This window comes from Saccostrea cucullata, unplaced genomic scaffold, assembly GCF_032062105.1.
Source record: "Saccostrea cucullata isolate Sc308-1 unplaced genomic scaffold, CSIRO_AGI_Scuc_v1 ctg12978, whole genome shotgun sequence".
In the NCBI taxonomy this organism is placed as follows: Eukaryota; Metazoa; Mollusca; class Bivalvia; order Ostreida; family Ostreidae; genus Saccostrea; species Saccostrea cuccullata.
Window position 1 is genome coordinate 1 of NW_026920646.1, and position 13,590 is coordinate 13,590.

Here is a 13,590-nt window from a genome sequence, read left to right on the forward strand (position 1 = left end):
TATCAATAATCTTTTGTTCGCGGCTTAAAGCTTCGTATCGCGAAGAAACACACAGTGTTGCACCTCCGCTGAAATCAAGGTCCCCGCCTCGCTCATTCAGGACAAATTTTTAAAGGGATTCGTCGGTCGCTATCTATGTCCCAACAGTCCATGATTTCCTTTTAATCTGCTCAACAGTCCTCTTAACTTCTTTAGTTTTGTTTGTTATTTTACAAGATTTTACCCCCTTTTGATTGTATTTCTAGATATTGATTTGGTCTCTTTTCTCTCCAGGTTTATGAATTGTGACTTGTTTTTCATTTCTTTTCTTTTATGTTTCCCTGAGAAGTTGTTTCCGTTCAAGAAATGAGCAGAAAAGCGCGACATCAGACCGCCATCAAGTTAATTGGAGTCTGAAAAGGAAAATTATCGGTTTCTTTCTAATAACGCATTGCTCAATGTTGAAAACACGTATACGGTATTTGTTGATTTCATTCTTGCTGCATTTTGAATTAATAATTGCCTATAAAAGATTCCTAAAAGTGATTTTTCATGAATATACCATAAATAAATGGAAGACGTGCAATCCGTTTTTATAATCGTTTATATAATACGAGGGTTGATCCAAAAGTAATGTCACAGTGTTCATATCTTTATACCCCCCGCTTGAAAAGCGGGAGGGTATATAGTAATCGGTAATTCCGTCCGTCTGTACGTCTGTCCGTCCGTCCGTCCGTCTGTCCGTCCGTCCGTCCTTCCGTCTGTCCGTCCGTCCGTCTGTTACGCTTTTGGGTACCCATCTCTTATCCGCAACTCCTCTCATACCACTGAATGAAATTTGATGAAACTTTCACAGAATCTTTATTACATATTGCCATTGTGCACCTCCTATTTTACTTTTTGATCCGACACATATTTTGGGTTTTCCGGCCACAGCAAAACATGGACTTTGCCATTATAACTATATGGAGGCGGGGGGTATCATTTAGTGAGCTCATCGCTCACAATACCTCTAGTTTATATTTGGCGTCATATTATCAAATATTATATTTACCAAAAGCATCTACCCAAGTCAAGAGTTTCTGATCCGCTCCGATCCTCATAAACGTAGAGCGGAGAGGATCAGAAACTCCTGACTCGGGAAGATTTACCAAAATATGCACAAATACAAACTTAATTAAACTTTAATTTTTCATTCAATAATGTTTAACTGAATTCATTTTATAAATGTTTAAAAACATATAAGATAGGGGGTGTCGCCGCGTCAAAACCAAACATCACAAATTAAAATGTACTTTTTTAAGTATAAAAAAGACAAACATTTAAAAAGCATCTTTTAAAAGCGCCTAAACGCAAAATACTTTAAACGACAAGGGAGTACATGTAATTATTATACCCCACGCTTGAAAAGCGGGAGGGTATATAGTAATCGTTAATTCCGTCCGTCCGTCCGTCTGTACGTCCGTCCGTCTGTTACGCTTTGGGGTACCCATCTCTTATCCGCAACTCCTCTCATACCACTGAATGAAATTTAATGAAACTTTCACAGAATCTTTATTACATATTGTCATTGTGCACCTCCTATTTTACTTTTTGATTCGACACATATTTTGGGTTTTCCGGCCACAGCAAACATGGACTTTGCCATTATAACTATATGGAGGTGGGGATATCATTTAGTGAGCTCATCGCTCACAGTATACCTCTAGTTTTATTTTTAATATGCATTGGAAATACATCTTAAAATTGTTTTATCTCTGTTGTTCATTGTTTTATTATACCCCCCGCTTGAAAAGCGGGAGGGTATATAGTAATCGGTAATTCCGTCCGTCTGTACGTCTGTCCGTCCGTCCGTCCGTCTGTCCGTCCGTCCGTCCTTCCGTCTGTCCGTCCGTCCGTCTGTTACGCTTTTGGGTACCCATCTCTTATCCGCAACTCCTCTCATACCACTGAATGAAATTTGATGAAACTTTCACAGAATCTTTATTACATATTGCCATTGTGCACCTCCTATTTTACTTTTTGATCCGACACATATTTTGGGTTTTCCGGCCACAGCAAAACATGGACTTTGCCATTATAACTATATGGAGGCGGGGGGTATCATTTAGTGAGCTCATCGCTCACAATACCTCTAGTTTTTTCTACACCTCAGTTGGGTATTAAAATACCCAACCGATAGGCAGTTGGATATTTTGAATATCCAACTGTCTGTCGGTTGTATAATTTGAATATCCAACTGATGGCCAGTTGGATCTTAAAATATCCAACTATAGTGCTGGTTGAATCCGTAAAATATACATAGACTAATAACAATGGCTGACGTCAAAGAAGTTTTTAAGTAAGGGATAAATAACGAGATGGTGTTGAATAGTTAAGAGAAAACATTCTCTCCGAGGGCCCCAAATAAACATTCACCCATTCAAATATCCAACTTGCTGTCATACAATAGGATGTAGCCCATTCAAATATCCAACCGTGACACAAAAGAATGGCCCAATCGAGCAACCCTTTTATTCCTGGACTAGTGAGCACGAAACTACATGGTGCTGATTTCATTTTAACCCTTTTCATTGTACTGAACAGTCATGAAATCAGACGAAGACTACTGTGAAAATTTTCGTGGGGGTTTAATTTTCGTTGTTTTCGAGGTATGATAAGACCAACGAATTCATGTCACCACGAAATGTTAAATGTTACATACATAAGTACTAATTAATTGTTGATACACGAAATCAAATCCCCACGAACCAAGAGATTTTCCTCAAACCACTAAAATTTGACCGCACGAAAATATGTGATTTTACAGTATTTTTAAATCCAAATAAATGTAAATTAGAGAGGTTCAGCTAGTGTTATGGATACTTTTGACATGAAAGCTGAAGAAAACTACAGGATTTTGTGAAAAGGTTGGGATTTTGTCATTACATATCATTAGATGATGGTTTGTTGAGGAAAAGCGTTGAATTTTTATGGAGTTTCATTCGGACAATACTTGTAATAGTGCTTAAACAGATAAAGAGATTGGCGGTGTTATGCTGAACCTGCTGTAAAAATTCCATATGAAGATCTTCAATCAAAATGGTGTCGAAAAGTAGATGGGCTGTCAATTATTCAAGTTCTTTTGGGAAGTACTGATGATTTGATAATCTGAAGGGATTTATGGATGACGGACGCTGTAATAATATTAAGCAATAAGAGGTTATGCAGGTTAAGATTCAAGGTGAAAATGTGTTTATGTGATAAAAAGTGATGCTTTCAAGATTTAAGACCGAAAACATTCCTAAAAGTGTGCAAAATTCTAAGGAATTGTTATTTCTTTGAGCATTGGAAGTGCATTTGAAACACAATAAATGTGAAGTTATTACGGTAATTCGACGGAATTCTTATTTCTGTCATAGGCACTTGGGTAATGCCCCCCCCCCCCCCTTTTCCATTTTTTTTCCTTTTAAGTCTGGGTTCGAGTCACCTTTTTCCTATTTTTCTATTCTAATACATGTGTGTATGCACTATATGTTATAAAAAATGCAACTCTTTTGTCTCTACAAGCTGTTTTTAAAAATACCGTTTTTCACTGATACTTATAAAGAGAGAATCTCTCTTTATATGTATCAGTGAAAAACGGCATTTTTAAAAACAGCTTTTATAACATATAGTGCATATTAGAATAGAAAAATAGGAAAAAGGTGACTCGAACCCAGATTTAAAAAGAAAAAAAATGGAAAGGGGGGGTCCATACCCCAATTGCAAGTGCCTATGATTTCTGTGAGCATTTGGAGTGCATTTGAAACACACTAAATGTGAAGTTATTACGGTCCGTGATTACTGGAAATTAATTCTAATAGTGTGGCAAATTTGGAGTAATTATTTTTAATATGCATTGGAAATACATTTTAAAATTGTGTTATCTCCTTTGTTCATTGTTAAACGTTTTCTACACCTCAGTTTGGTATTTAAATATCCAACCGATAGGCAGTTGGATATTTTGAATATTCAACTGCCTGTCGGTTGGATATTTTGAATATCCAACTAGTGCTGATTGAATCAGTAAAATATACGTAGACTAATAACAATGGTTGACGTCATAGAAGTTTTTTAAGGGTCATTAAATGCTCAGCAGATGACAAGAAAACCGAAAGATGCATGGGAGGGCGGACGAAATGTTCAATGGTGCGTGACGTTGTCGAAAAGACAGACGGATAGAGCGATATGTGAAATTTCTAGTTGGCCTTTTACTTAACTGTTCAATGAATTTTGACAGAATTAATTATGAAAAGAGTGAGTTTACAATGGGTACTAAGGGTAAGAAAGTGAAATTTGTGAACGTGTTTGTGGATATCAAATTTCAAATATTTTTAATGAAACGAAGGGAAGCGCTTAAATGTATGACGGTGCGTATCCGTCAAATGACGTTATTTAGCTGCGGCGACTATACCATAATCGCACGTTGTATATAATCCGATATTTTGAAAAGTATAATGTTGAATTGAAATTTTCAGGTGTGATTTGAAATAAATGTAGCTTTCATCATTTATAAATTTGTTGTTTTACGTCGACGGATAGCGAAGTTGTGACATTACTTTTGGATCAACTCTCATAAAATGTGTTCATGCAGGTGATCACACACCCTTGCATTTCTGCTTTTTCACCAGTACACACAAAAATCTTACAATCAGTACTTTTTAATCAAATATTTCGACAAAACTCTCTCTCTCTCTCTCTCTCTCTCTCAAAAGTGAAAAATAGTAAAATATCAAACGGGATAAATAAGTTATATATAGAAACTCTTGAATATATAAAGTGATAACTGCTTTTTAAAGTTAAATGTGCTTCGTGAGCGATGTTGCCCATTCACTGATAGAATTACCTAGTTAAACTACTTTGTACTTTTAAAGTCATATATGGCGTAACTGATCAAAAAATATATTTTTGAAAATTACAAAATTAAGTGAAGAAATATAGTTAATACATTTAAATTAAAGCTTTTCACACAATTCTGAACACGGAGAACACCTCGTTTCATCGAATAATACGATTTTATCTTCTCTGTAATGTGTTATTTAAAACTTTTGTATTTTCTTCCGAGTCGGAGAAAATTCCGAGAATATAAATTAAATTGTGATATCTTTATAACGCAATTGACTTAGATTTTGTAATTTACCGAAAAGTTCTATCTTTTTATAAAGTAATGATACAAATAATAAGTTCTTATAATTTTAGTCGAATAACTTTCATTGTTAATACGCCATATATGGCTTTAAGGTAGTGATTTTATGGATAGTGATAAGTAATAACTGTGTTTAATAGCTAAGATAGTGAAAAGTGGGGTAATGGTCGTAAAGATACTTAAATACCTAGTGAAAGTTACTTATGAATGCTTAGATTTACTAATGTTATCTACCTAGTAAAACTACTTTTAAGGTAGTGATTGTATGGGCAATAAAGGATCACTTCATTATAAATAGGGATCTGACCTATAGGACCGGGCTTGGTTTTATTCTCTACAAAAAGCTTGCCGATTTCCGTTCTGATTAATGACATTAGGCTGAATACATATAACAATTTGTTTTTCCTAAATCTTTATTTCAGTGAGTAGAGATAGAAGCTGAACCCTTTCATAGATTTCGGAGTTTGTTATTTCCAAACATAATAATTGATATTTGTCTTTACTTCTCATTGTGCTTAATGGTAATGTCTACTGTCTCTGAAATTCTATTCTTTATGTCTACGGATTTTTTCCGTGGATATATTAAAACATGCCATTAATGTGTGCAATATATATAGGCCTAAATGAAATCCAAGGAAAACAGTTTCTGATATATGTAGACAAAGTCAATGTGATTAAATTCTAAGGAATATATACAAATGTAATTCATCGCAGCTCAATGCTGCCAAAAATACCTGTATTGAGTAACACAAAGTGAGCTTTTCTTGTCCTCGGAGAAAGTGTGCTTATATTGTTCCGCCTGACTGACAACTGTACATTGGATTGTTACGATCTGATCTCTCTTTAGTATTCCTTATAGCAAGAATGGGCATGCATATAGGATAGATAATTGAAAGTAAATGCACAGGTCTATAAAAAAATATAATAGTCTTTGAAAAGGCGGAAAATTAAAACTTTAAAAGTGTGGTACCAGGGGGATTCGAACCCTCGACTTTAAAAAAAAAAGTATCGTCAGTGTAATAGTCATGCACATATATCAACTGAGCTAGTCTGACTATACATTTGATTGTCATAAATTTAAAGCGGATTATCAAAATCAGGTTTCCTTATTTTTGTAGGTTTTTTGTGAATTTCGACCCTAGGGCAGGGGTGCCCCTAAAAAAATTCTATCTTAAATTATTCTTTACATCCCAACCTATCAAAATATCACAGTTTTATTTAGGGGCAGGCCTGCCCTGAAGGACTTCTAGGTCAAAATACATGCAAAAACCAACGATTTAATGGACAAAATGGTGTTTTGGCCAACTTTGGAGGTTTATTGTACAGTTTTAAAAAATAAATATTAAGTATAAAATACAAATTTGAAAAATTTAGACATATATACGACAGAAAATAACAAATAAAGATTAATTTTTGAATGTCACTTTTTCCGGGAAATTGTTCTCTCCTATAGGTCAATTCTTTTGTTAAAGCGAATACATCCTTTACTAGTCTTCCAGTGACTTCACTAATTATTTTTTTTCAGTGTTAGGACACTACATACATGTAGTTTATACTTCCGAAAATCCCTGCAGGTCAGTTGTATGCCTAACGCTACATTTAATGTGGTGTATAGTAAAAGTTATTCTTAATTATTGTGTCTCACAAAGTTAGGCATCTGGAGCACATTTAAAATTATTTTTCTGATCCTTGGTATCATTTTGTCACTGTACATACTCATGATACTTAATATATCCAGCTAGGATCCACATACACATGTACGTTTATCAATTATATATTTTATATGTAAAGCATTTTCAATGGAGTATTTCTTATGTGTCTTCTTTTATTAGATCATAAATCTATGAATATCCTTCAAAATTTAGATAGCAATCGAAATGAGAATTATTATTATTATATGAGTATACATTAAAATAATGAATATATATGATTAAAAAATATACAAGTAATACTTTATAAATAAATTTTTAATATATAATTATGTGTGTATGTTATATTTATAAATGTATATTTCTATGAATAGTAGTATGTACACTATATGTTATAAATAAGAAATAATTTATCGTACTAAAAGAATGAATACAGGTGATGCACTTATACCTGCGTCGTGAAATCGATATAAAAAATCTTTACAGGAAAATGAGAATTTTCGGAAATAAACACGATATCTTTTGTCCTTTCTGTGACCTCTTTGTATTCCATACCTGATCATAAATACTCATTTTTGGCAGGGATGACAACAGGAAATAGTTTTTTTTTTTTTTTTTTTTTTTTTTTTTTTTTTAGAGACAGTGTGATTTTTTCATAATATAAAAGACCAAAGGGCCAAAAAGGGGCCTTATCCTATCTTGTCCTTTATTTTTATTTCAGAAGCATTTTAACATATTCTTATTATTTCTTTTTAAAAAATTGAGATATTTTCAATATGTTATTGGTAAAAATGTGTATCTATTATGAGGAAAAAGAAATATGAAGCGATATACCAACGCAAGACGAAGGAAGCTCGGTATTCATGAAATTAAAGTCGGGCTCGAGAAACACACACTAAACTGCTTCCTGTTATTTTTTTCTGGAAAAGCACGTCAATCTCAGATTTTCAGTTTGTCAAGAAATAAAAAGAAATGGCAACTAAAAAGAAAAGAGTTGGAGAATTAGATACAGCTGAACAAATGTCGGATCCAAGTGACGGGGAAGACATGGCCGGCGAGACTGAAATGGAAGTGAACGAGGTAAACACAACAGTTTCCGCGTATTGTGCAAGACACATGTGTAACTTGAATTTCCTCTAAATTTTTATGTTGATTATTTTAAAACAGTTCCAATTTTTTTTTTGTACCACACAAGACATTTTGTCCTATGTAATCAATGAAAACACAGGACCAATCCAATTTTTCAGTTAAAAAAACAAGTATTGAAAGGTAAACATGAAAATATAGAACCAAGGAAATCTTCAATACTTATGAAATTTACCACCTATCAGGATTCTCTAATGCATAATATTGTAGATAGCTCATGCAGTTTTAATCGCATTCATTCTGGTATTTGTATTTGCGAGATATTTTATCCTTTAATGTGTTATAACAATCAAACAACTCATTGAATGACTCAAAAAATGGCACATTGGACTAGAAGCGGTGATGCCCCGTAGTGTGATTTATTTTGCATAGATGGTTTAAATATAATTAAAAAAAACATTGGTTTAAATTTTAAAGGATTTAAGATGAACTATTGTATTGAAGTACACATTCTGTTTCTTGACATTCCATCGAGCCTGTAAACATGGTAAATAATGCTTTTTAGAACTTATTAATAATTAAAACACACAAAAAATATCTGAAAACAGTAAAGAAGTTGACTTAAACTTGATTTGCCTTTTCTTTTAATTACTGCATTATTAAAAATAAAATTTTTGTTGTAAATTAAAGATAAAATGAGTCATATCTGACAGACTCTGTATTTATGTAATTTTATGTCCATTTTACAGGAGATACAGGTTGACTTTGAGGCCCGAGTTCCAGAGGGCAGTGATTTCCATGGCATCAGGACCCTTCTACAGCAGGTACATATCGTATAATGATCAGCTCACATGTAGGTGGTAATGCAAATATATATTCAATCAGGACTTCCAACAACATACCCAGAAAGTTATTAAAAGTCTTCCAAATCTTTCAGACACCCCCATGAAATGAAGATGACATTCTTAAAGATTGGCATTTGTAAAGAAAAATAAAATTTGGTCTGAATTTAAAAAGCATGTTTATATGTGACTAAAATAGAGAACATGTTTTTAATTTTCAGCTTTTTTTGAAAGCCAACATCAACTTGTCAGAAATGGCAGACATCATTATATCACAGGGACAAGTTGGAAGTGTGGTCAAGGTAATCTAATGTCTTACATGTAAAATCTTTCATAAATGTCTTATTTAACAACAAAAAAGATATCCTGTAAGTATTTTTTACCATTTACAGAAAAAAGGATCTTGCGATTATCAAACGATATTTATTTCGTAGATCATGCTACGAAGTTCTATGTAGACAGTGATACATATTATTTCTTGATGCCACCAATTTTGAAACCTAGCTGCCATATATAAACAGATTTTTATCAATGCATTTGTAAAATATGAATCTTGGAAGAGTTCCTGTTTATAACTAGAAAACAATTAAATTCAAATATAAGGGAGTTTGATTGTATTCATGCAAGCTTTAGTCTCAGTGGAAAATTCTTTTGTACAAGGCAATACCTGTTGCTTTTATAAATTCTACGATACATACATTTCAATATTAAAATGTTCTAATTTTCAATTTCCCAGCAATCCTATGTACCTGAAGAAGATGATGATGAAGATGAAATGGCAGAAGATGACCCAGTCTTAGCAGTTACTTCAGTCATCAACATCACAGACAAAAAGGTAAGATGTCAATGTCATTGATAAATATGTCAAAGTTCAATATCACTTATAAATAGGTCAGAGGTCAACATCATTGATAAATAGGTCAGAGGACAAAATGCAATTAATCCCATGTTTCCAAATCGATGATGCCCTAGCATAACCAACAAAAAAGAACAGTGAATCCTTAAAATAATTAAAGAGAGAAAATCCAAGCTTATTAAATATCAATCATATGCATGTTGGTAAAAAAAAAAATAGTTCCTGTGCACATGTTTCAAATTTTATTCATAAAAAGGCTAGAAACCATTTAAATGTGCATTTTGCTTGAAAATTATTTGTGAGCTCTATATTTAGTTGTTTTTTTACCCCAGATAAAATCATGATAATGTCAAAGAAACATTTAGTGCCCATATCAACTTGTTTGACAATTCTTGACATTCTAATACCTGGGTTTTGACAATTGCTTGCTTTCAAGGACATGGAGTGTGTGAAGCAGGTGCGGTCAATGTTGATTGACCAGTGTCAGAAGTGTGGAGGAGATCAGAAGTTCAGCAAGGTCCTGAATGACAGTGACCGCCACGTAGGTCTGCTGGTCAGTGAACGATACATCAACATCCCCCCACAAATAGCTGTACCTATGTTTGACTCATTACTGTAAGTACATACAGTCTTTTTTTTACAATGTTTTGTAAGATGCAGGGAAGGTTGTATTGCTGTTTTTAAAATTTTTAATGAACACTATTAACCATGTTTTCCAAGAAGTCATGTTGGGAAAAGGGGTAGAATTTACTTTGCAAGAAAACAAAATGTGCCTGTTCATGACTTGGAATTTGTTTTTATGCGTGCTTTGTAGCAATTTTTGTGATGCAGAGCTATTCTCGCAAATCTTTTGTACATCTGCTAAAAAAGAAAAGCAAGACAGTGAATGCTTCTAAAATTCTTAAGTTTTTATATTCTTAAGTGCTTCATCAAATTAATTTTAACAGAAAAGAAGTGGAGAAGTGTAAGAATAAGAAGATGAAGTACGACTTTTCTTATTACATTCTACTGTGTAAGACATACAGACAAAAGGGCCAGAAAAATAGTCCCCTGTTCTTCACCAACGCAGAGGAGGAATATCTACAGGAGGTCAGTCATTTAGTGCCATTGATTTATAAAAATATAATTTTATATTAAAACAGGCCCCAAGAACAAACTGAGAACAAACTTGACTAAAATTTTCCATTTTATTTTATGTATTTACAATTTAATTAAAAAATTGCAATTTTGTATTGATTTGAATTCAAATTTATGAGGAAAACTCTTTTGCATTATTGAAATTATTTCAAAAGTTATGTTTATATCTGTTTAAGACATTATTCTAAGTTTATAGGTATTCATGGAAGCTAGTTAAGTTAAATTATGTGTTTAAAATTAAAGGAAAGGTGCACTTAAGCAATACTTAATGGGCCCTTTTTATGTGCCATTTTACTTCAGAATAAACAAGCATTCTGAGAGTATTGCATAAGCAATACATGTCCCCTACCGGGTTCCCCTTTTTCTTCAGGATGTCATTTTTTAATGTGCAAAAGTCATGTCCAAGGTTACACTGAAAAATTTTCAAGTTCTAAATGCCTTAAATCTAATAAAATACTAAACATCAAGAGGACAATTAAACTTATTTATCCATCGTCTTTTCCTCGCTTCATATTTTTTTGTCGACAATCGGAAGTTAGCGCAGTTCAAACCCGATCTTTAGTTTATTAAGCGATTATGAAAAATATTCAAAATGCCATAATTCTGTCAGAAATCAATGAAGCGAAACAAAATTCAAACTTGATCTGTAACTCATTTAGATACACTCACGTGCCAAAATTCAGCTCATTATCTGCAAGCGTTTAGAAAAAAAGTGCGGAAAACCAAGTGGGAATGAAAAATATTCAAAATGCCATAATTCTGTCAAAAATCAATGAAGCGAAACGAAATTCAAACTTGTGATCTGTAACTCATTAAGATACACTCACATACCAAAATTCAGCTCAATATCTGCAAGCGTTTAGAAAAAAAGTGCGGAAAACCAAGTTGGAATGAAAAATATTCAAAATGCCATAATTCTGTCAAAAATCAATGAAGCGAAACGAAATTCAAACTTGATCTGTAACTCATTAAGATACACTCACATACCAAAATTCAGCTCAATATCTGCAAGCGTTTAGAAAAAAAGTGCGGAAAACCAAGTGGGAATGAAAAATATTCAAAATGCCATAATTCTGTCAAAAATCAATGAAGCGAAACGAAATTCAAACTTGATCTGTAACTCATTAAGATACACTCACATACCAAAATTCAGCTCAATATCTGCAAGCGTTTAGAAAAAAAGTGCGGAAAACCAAGTGGGACAACTGACGGGGACGGACAGACGGACGGACGGACAGACGCAGAGGAAACCTATAGTCCCCTCCGGTTTCACCGGTAGGGGACTAATAAACAAAACGTTCTCTATTAGTAATAGGTAGATACTACTGGATATTTCTAATCAAAAAGCATGTTAAGCGCCACTTATTACCATTACAGGCTTAGTATGGACTTTCAGTAAGGCGTTGCATTCTCGACGTTACCTAATTAGCTTCTGTTTACACAGCTTCCCATCACTGTTGAAATATACATGTGATAGAGATGCGGTCGAATGTAGTAAATAGCCAATTATAAGTTCTCTCATGACACAGAGGTGGGGCATAAGTCGTCTCATCGTTATCAACAACAATTTAAAGTTCCTGATGTTATTAATTTCGTAACCAATGAGAATCTACTAATATTCGCTTTTACGTAGCGCCGAGAAAGTCACGCCCTTTGAAAATCCAAAGAAGGGTTGAAAAACTCCTAAATCAGCGTGGATTTGAAACAATTGAAATTTTAAAGAGTTTGGAGATACACAATAAATCTGGAAAAGTTGTATTGAACCTTTGAACAATCTGATGGTGGATCATAGGCGGGCGCGTTTGCGGAATACATTTCTTGCGCCAAACCTGTTTTTAAAAATATGGAATGGAGTTGTGAAGTTGCCTGTATCTAAATTGATTACACTAATTGCATTTGAAAAATTACAATAATAGTTTCATTGAATTTGAAATTAAAAAGGAGTGTTATACATGTACATGATGTAGGTGGCTTTTTGGCAAATTTTAAAAAAATCTAAAAAAAAAAAAAACCCAAAAAACCCCCAGAAACCCTGAAAAATTGACATTGATAGATATAAACTTGTCTTTATACTGTTATGTGTAGGTGAGTGATGCTAAGTTCCAGTATTCAGTCCAGGCCGACAGAGACACAGTAGTGATGGGGACCTGGGACTCTGAGGATCAGTTTGAGGCCTTCAGGACTGTACTGCTGATCCCCGCAGACAAACTCAGACAGGGCGTGGAGAAAATCTAATCCCAACTGGCCACCACTTGATGTGAAATCAGAAAATAAATTTTTTATTTCTGTTAATTTTTGTTTTATTGTTTTGAGACAAAGTCAAGATATAATAAATAATTTTGTATTGATTTTATGGTGCTAGATCTATTATGATGTCATATAATCAATTTCAGAATTCTTCTTCCTATACTTTACGGTTTCAGCACAATAATGTAGAAAATTGGATATTTTCATGGCATTCAATTTGAATAAAATGGCAGTGTCCATGTTTTGCAATGGGAAACCCAAAATATGTGTAGGATGAAAAAGTAATAGAAGAAGCACAACCGCAATATGCAATAAGGATTTTATTAAAATTTCGTTCAGTGGTGTAAGAGGAGTTGCGGATAAGAGATGGGTATACCTAAAGCGTATCAAACAGATGGACAGAAATCCTGTTTAATAAATACATTTCCGCTTTTCAAGCAGGGGGAATAAAAAAAAGATTAATGTAGGCAGGCAATTTAAGCATTATGGCCCATGCATTTTTTTGCTATTCAATGTCTCTGAAAATCTTTCTCAAGACTGTTGTTACTCAAAATCTCTGAAACACTCAGTTTTCTGCATTTGAAATAATAATATGGTTTACTTACTTACCCTCCCGATCAAAGATGT

The 13,590-nt window shown here is 33.5% G+C and overlaps 1 protein-coding gene across 1 annotated transcript; it reads left to right on the forward strand.

Annotated features, from left to right (window-relative positions):
- The first annotated feature begins 7,686 nt into the window (after positions 1 to 7,686).
- LOC134254570 (protein BCCIP homolog) lies at positions 7,687 to 13,006 on the forward strand. Its single transcript, XM_062737101.1, has 7 exons — positions 7,687 to 7,875; positions 8,631 to 8,705; positions 8,945 to 9,025; positions 9,460 to 9,558; positions 10,016 to 10,194; positions 10,527 to 10,668; positions 12,802 to 13,006. The coding sequence occupies exons 1-7, from the start codon at positions 7,768 to 7,770 to the stop codon at positions 12,949 to 12,951; spliced, it is 834 nt and encodes a 277-aa protein (XP_062593085.1). The 5' UTR covers positions 7,687 to 7,767; the 3' UTR covers positions 12,952 to 13,006.
- Positions 13,007 to 13,590: the final 584 nt, after the last annotated feature.